We start from the raw sequence: 6,804 nt of genomic DNA on the forward strand, positions 1-6,804 counted from the left end.
TTTTAAAATCTCTATACATTCTAAACTCCAACTCAATCCCTCCCAGAACTTCCAGTGACTTCTTCAATATTATTAAACTTCACTTAATCCATAGGTTGATGTGTCTGACTATTATTCCAGAGGGTGGAGTGGCTGTCACAAGCAATCTCACACATTTTACCTTCTTCCCAGACTCATCAGATAATACCTGCTTATTCAGGGTACCATTTTCTAGTAGCCCCAGTAGAATATAGTCATCACAGTCATTGACCCTATTAGTAGCATCATAGCCCAGTTCTACTTGCCCCTTTTCCAGCCGATTCCTGCCTTTTAGGTAAGAGCCAGTCAGCACTTGAACTTGGAACACTTTGGCAGGTACATCCAAAACCACAGTCAGATGATTGCCAGCCTCCGCTGATTTGGTATAAAAGAAACTCTTATCCAAGCTGTAGGCATTCATGAGAACAGAGTCATTGGCAACCTTCAAGCTGGTGTAGATGGAAGCAGCAGGGTTGCTGGGAAAACCCGGGTCATTTTTCTCAATCTCTTTATCTTTGAGGCTATTGAATTTGCTGTCAAAGAAGGAGTAATTACCCATGTGCTGGAAAAGGGAAGGGAAGAATTGGATGGGTGCTGGTTCCATGAGAAGGTCATGAAAATGAGTGAGGAGGTAGTCCCAGGGCATTTTTTGGTAGAAGAGGAAAAGGAAGTGAACCAAGCAAGGAAGGTCTCTAGTACGAAAGAGTTTTCCAGTGTAGTCCAGCTGAGAGAAGTTTAGAGTCAGCCAAGGTTTGTTTCTCCAGGCAGACACTGCAGTAGCTATCTGGGTGACAAATCCTGGAGCACATGTCACATCATCTTCGATCATCAGAAAATAGTCCGAGAGGTTGGTTGCAAAGTTTATGAGGAAGGCAAAATCCATGTTCTGCTTGAAGTGGAAGGCTACATAAGCTGGGGTGTCATGAAAGTTTTTCTCGAGGTCCTTTAAAAGAAGATAGTTTTTAAGAGGTGTATTGATCACTACTAGCTGTCTGGCTTGGATATATGGTTTAAACAGGGTTGAGATGTTGGAGATCGTTTGACCAAGCCACTTGGGGTCAGGATCTGCCAGGTGTACCAAGACAGTGAAGTGTTTCTGCTCAGATGAGGAGGAAGCAATGAAGAGAGATTGCAGGGTGTCCAAGAGGTAGCTCCCACTGGAATGTTGAACTGAGGCAATCCCTATGGTCAGCAGTTCTAGGATTGAGGAGAAAAGAGGATCTTTAACAACTTAGAGAAGTGAGGAAAGTAGTTGCTATGAGTGAGGTTATAAATCTTTCTTAGGCCTTTCCATATGCTAAATTCATTTGTCCTTCTGGTTATTTTACATTTTCTCGCCCCCAGGCCTGGGTATGGACCAAATTAGGAGTTAAAAATATCTGGTCATAAGCTGTGAGTTAAAAGGATTATCTTTGAAAAACTATTGTGGGAGAAATAGATAAAGAAGATAAACTAAAATCATTGCATCTACGTCTCCTCCCACCCAAAGTCCCACTGAGAAACCAGGTTGCCATGAAAAGATAATAATATTTGAAGAATTCCTGGAATATAGAATTTGGAACAGGATTGGTGGAGAAATCTAAGTAGAATTTATAGCCCCAAAGACACACAGAGAAAGCTGCACAGATACATCTGTATCAGAACTTCAGAAAAGTTCTCAGTTTGAGCCACTAGATAGAAGAGGTATGGACTCTGGAATGGTCACCTGGATAATTATAGAACTGTTTCCAGAACCATTAGACCAGTGATCACCAAGAGGCTGGTGGTAGCAACATACATGCCCAGGCTAAAGTCATAAAGATTTCTGTCTAAATAAAGTGGAAGTTTTGCCAGGCAAAGACCCAGGGTGTGAATCTTGGGGATGGAAAGAACATCAGAAATGCAGGCAAGAACTCCAGGCAACAGAAGAAGGGGGAAAAGAGAGAGCATAGCTGACTATGGCATTTACCTTTACACTCCCTCAAGTAGACATTCAGAAATGTAGAGCCTGCCAGAGTGTCTAAACAAGTAAATGGGGGAAATTCCCCACATGACTTAGGGTTCTACTAGGAGAATTAGCAGGACACTTCTCCCAGAAGATCTGTTATTCACATTCCTTCCTTCCTCTATGTGTTACTGCTCCCCCATAATCTAATGAGGCAGGCTTCTATAATCACAATACACCTCTACAGAGAGGCAAAAAGGAGTGGTTATCTATAGAGAATTACACTGTTCATTCTAGATCCTGGAATATAAATCTGAAACAAGAATCAAAGAACATGTTAATATAAATATGAAACAAGAATCACCAACATAATGGAAGAAAAACAACGACTTGAGCAGAAAGAAAACTGCAAAAATGTAATAGAGGGAATCCTGAGTGAAGAACATTTCAAATATATTACCATCAGTCCTCAGAAAGATTGAAGAAGAAATCATACTTTTTGGTAAAAGGACAGGCTCGTATGAAAAGAAGTTTGTAGAAAATATGGATATGGTGACTTGATCGAGTTCAGCTTAGGTTTATCTGATATGTTCTTCCATCAGAAGGCACACAATGGCAAACTGTTTCTGTTTTTAGGATCTTAGCAGCCTTTGATGTTCAGAGATCCATTAATCTGAACCATTAATACTCTAAGGGTTGTAATATGTTGATATTTTAAGTCAAACATTCCTCCTGCATTCATATCTGGAATGTTTCTATAAAGTGAAAATTCCCCTAATCTCCTCTTTGGTTACCCAGTGGTATAGCTCGTATAGGTAAATGAGATAAGTATTTGATTCTTTCCTTTTACTCACCAGCTTTCAAAATAATGATTGGTTGCCTAGTATTTTCCTATTGTGACAAAATTGTTTGGTTGGTTTTTTGTTTGTTTGTTTGTTTTGGTATCCATATGAACTCATGAATTTTATGATTCAAACCACAGAAATTTTATAGATGTTTAAATTGTCCTATCTTAGGCAAGTAGTCTCTTGAAGTTGGGTCCTGAGCCCATTTAATACAAGTTTAGTAATTTTTCTTTTCTTAAAAGATTTTATTTATTTATTTGACAGAGAGAGAAATCACCAAGTAGGCAGAGAGGCAGGCAGAGAGAGGGGGAAGCAGGCTCCCTGCTGAGCAGAGAGCCCAATGCGGGGCTTGATCCCAGGACCCTGAGATCATGACCCAAGCCAAAGGCAGAGGCTTAACCCACTGAGCCACCCAGGTGCCCCAATTTTTCTTTTTATTTTCTTATTTATTAAAAAATTTTTTTAAAAGATTTTATTTATTTTATTTGACAGACAGAGATCACAAGTAGGCAGAGAGGCAGGCAGAGAGAAAGGGAGGAGGAAGCAGGCTCCCCGCCAAGCAGAGAGCCCGATGCGGGGCTCGATACCAGAACCCTGAGATCATGACCTGAGCCAAAGGCAGAGGCTTAACCCACTGAGCCACCCAGGCGCCCCCTAAAATTATTTTTTTTTAGAATAAGATAAAACACATCATGGGTTCAGAGAGATATTTCAAAATGCATTCAATTCAAAAAGGCATTTAAACTTAAAGAAAAATGTAGTTTTTCCTTGCTGAGAGTTCTTTGTATTTTTAAGACCAACAAGCTTAAGCCCTCTTGAACTTAATCTTATTTTATTGACAATAAATAACTTTGTGTTGTCCTTTGAATTCTTAAAGTATCTGAGTCAGTTCATGGATATTCTGTCACAAGGTTTATTTTTTCTTATCAGATACCATCACAACATATGGGGATCAAATGAATGCCATAGCTGGACCTCAGAAGGGTACACAATGCCAGAATGAAGCTTGTTTAGTGAAGAGAATCACAAAGTCCTGGTTGAGCTGACAGATAAAAGCCACATAGTCTCTAGCCATAGACTTCATAATGGATGCTAGCACGGTTACCAGCGATAGGGGAAAAAGGGGTACCATTACTGCAGAAGTCGGTGAGGACCGCAGTCAGATCTAGACTGGAGCTATACAGCACACAGATGGTAGTTAAGGCTGTGAGACTAGATGAGGTCACCAAGACAGTGAGTCTAGACAAGAACTAGGATACATCAGCATTTAGGCAATGGAGAGAGTAGATAAGCCAGCAAAAGAGACTGAGGATCTACTAGTGAAGCTGGAAGAAAACCAGAAGAGTTTGGAATTCTGTAAGCAATTGAAGAATGTTAAAAGAAGAGTGATCCACTGTATCAAATGCCGTCATAGGTCCATTTCCTTCCTACTGCCTTCTGTCTCTACTCTTGTCTGACCTGTCCCAGCATGTTCCATACCCCTTGTGCATACACTCACTTTTTTTCAAAGGAGGAGCTCCAATCAAGATTTGGGCGTTTATGTTTTTGAACAGTTCTAACTTTTTCTGCATATTTTTGAAGGTTTCCAAATGGTTTGTTCTACCAGGGTTGATCTGCATCTGGGCTTTCTGCCAAGCTACCATCTCTTTTTCTTCCTGAGAAAAAAGTAAGTTTCAGCTCTATTATTCAAGCCCTTTGGGAATAATAGTTGAGTGGATTCTCTTTGTATGACACAATGAAGTATCTCTAGGATACAGGGCAGGTTGCTCAGGGCTGACTTCAATTTTTTCCTTATTCTCTAAAGAAGTTCTACACGAGGGGCTCTTTATAAACTGTGGGTCTTGGGATGAAGGGAACTGGAATTTCGCTAGCTTTCCTGGGTTCCCTATGACTACAGCTTGATATGGGTTCCGTGAAGGGCAAAACATCTATTAAGTGTGAGAGATACAGGAGAGAAGGTAATTCCATCCCAATGTCCCAATCTAAACTCTTTCCTCTAGGTGGCACTTCACTCTTGCAAATTCATTTACTACTCTCCCTTTTCCTGTCATTTCTGGTTTCTAGAGCAATTTTCTCAACTCTTGAGATTTGGGTGGCTTCGATAAATGACTTAACTTTTCTGAAATTCGGCATCCTACTATATAAAGTGGGCCGGAGGAGATATGTAACTTTAAAACTGAAGGAAATTTTCTAAAATGGGAAACTTACTAAACAAAGAGAATATTTTTAAAAATTAACATATAATCTATTATTTGCTTCAGGGTTACCACTGTGAATCATCAGTCTCACACAATTCATGGCACTCACCATAGCACATACCCTCTCCATTGTCCACCCCCCAGCCACTCCATCCCTCCCCCCACCCCTGCCCAGCAGCCCTCGGTTTGTTTCCTGAGATTAAGAGTCTCTTATCGTTTATCTCCCTCCCCATCCCATCTTGCTTCATTTTTTTTCCTCCCCCTCACGACCTTCCACCCTGCCTCTCAAATTCCTCATATCAGAGAGATCATGTGGTAATTGTCAGAGTATCTTATGTCTCATCAATTGCTATTTAAAAAGAGCCAACTTTGCCGAAGTATTAAATAAGCGTTATTTTTTCCTCAGCCCTAAATTCTCTGTTCTGGAGTGCCACATCCCTTATTTTCTCCATCAAAGAAAAATGATATGCTGAGTCCTCAAATTCATTATCTTTTTTCTTCTTTGAGTGTCTACAGTGTTAGTGACAATTTCATACAAATAGATAATTAGATAATCTGTTTTTTTAATTTTAATTTTAATTTTTTAAAAGATTTTTATTTATTTATTTAACAGACAGAGATCACAAGTAGGCAGAGAAGCAGGCAGAGAGAGAGAGGAGGAAGCAGGCTCCCAGCTGAGCAGGGAGCCCAATGTGGGCCTCGATCCCAGGACCCTGGGATCATGACCTGAGCCAAAGGCAGAGGCTTTAACGCACTGAGCCACCCAGGCGCCCTGTTTTTTTTTTTTTTTTAAGTCAAGGGATTTTAACTTTGCCCCTCCATAGTTTCTGGTACTCACCAAAGATAGGAAACTTGTAGTATCAAAGGGATTTTCTCTAATGAAAAAGCAGATTGGGAACACCATTACTGTTGCAATAACAATGAATAGCCATAGAAAATCTTTCATGGTGTTGGGGCTGGGAGCTTGTAGAGCTGTTTTTCAGTCTGTGACTCTTGGATGTATATTCGGATGTCTGCAATTTATAGAGTATCAAGAAAAGTTTTCATTTGACAGTATTTTTTTTCATGAATCAAGGAAGTTTATAGTATACAGTTTACTTATGTAAGTAGCATTCTTAAAAAAAAAAGACTTTTTAAAAGAGCAGTTTCAGGTTCACAGCTACATTGAGAAGATGATATAGAGATTTTCCACATACCTCCCACTCCTACACAGGCATAGCCTCCCCTGTGATCAACATCACTCATCAGTGTGTGTTGTTCAACTGATGAACCTACATTAGCACAGCTTTGTTCCCCGAAGCCCATAGTTTACATAATGGTTCAGTCTTAATGGTGTATTTGATGGATTTGGACAAATGTATAAATGACAGGTACCCATTATTATGGTATCTTGCAGGGTATTTTCACTGCCCTACAAACCCTCAGTGCTCTGCCCATTCATCCCTCCCTCTCTCCTAATCCCTGGAAACCACTGATCTTTTTTACTTTTTCCATGGTTTTGTCTTTGCCAGAACATCCTATATTTGGAATCGCATAGGGAGTAGCCTTTTCATACTGCCTTCTTTCACTTAGTAAGATGCGTTTAAGGTATTTCCATGTCTCTTCATGACTTTATAGCTTATTCCTTTTTAGCACTGAATAATATTCTGTTGTCTGGATGTACCACGGTTTACTTATCTAACCATTCCCCTACCAAAGGGCATCTTGGTTGCTTCCAAGTTTGAGCAATTATGAAAAAAGCTGCTAGAAATATCCCCGTGCAGGTTTTTGTGCAGACATGTTTTCACCTCCTTTGGGTAAATACTAAGGAACTCAGTTT

The 6,804-nt window shown here is 40.1% G+C and overlaps 1 protein-coding gene across 1 annotated transcript; it reads right to left on the reverse strand.

The window, feature by feature from the left end:
- Positions 1-79: 79 nt before the first annotated feature.
- On the reverse strand, positions 80-6,000 carry LOC122918184 (alpha-1,6-mannosyl-glycoprotein 4-beta-N-acetylglucosaminyltransferase-like). The gene is made up of 3 exons (XM_044266336.1): positions 5,824-6,000; positions 4,286-4,442; positions 80-1,215 (listed from the first exon to the last, which is right to left on the reverse strand). The coding sequence occupies exons 1-3, from the start codon at positions 5,929-5,931 to the stop codon at positions 80-82; spliced, it is 1,401 nt and encodes a 466-aa protein (XP_044122271.1). The 5' UTR covers positions 5,932-6,000.
- Positions 6,001-6,804: the final 804 nt, after the last annotated feature.

The sequence above is a fragment of the Neovison vison genome, chromosome 10 (assembly GCF_020171115.1).
Source record: "Neovison vison isolate M4711 chromosome 10, ASM_NN_V1, whole genome shotgun sequence".
NCBI classification, from domain to species: Eukaryota; Metazoa; Chordata; class Mammalia; order Carnivora; family Mustelidae; genus Neogale; species Neogale vison.

Bases quoted from the DNA above. Each gene is read 5' to 3' on its own strand.
- LOC122918184 (XM_044266336.1), bottom strand. From the start codon at position 5,931: ATGAAAGATTTTCTATGGCTATTCATTGTTATTGCAACAGTAATGGTG. The intron at 4,443-5,823 runs GTGAGTACCAGA...CTTTTTTCTCAG, and splicing joins CTACAAGTTTCCTATCTTTG to GAAGAAAAAGAGATGGTAGC. The intron at 1,216-4,285 runs GTGAGTGTATGC...CCTCAATCCTAG, and splicing joins AGCTCCTCCTTTGAAAAAAA to AACTGCTGACCATAGGGATT.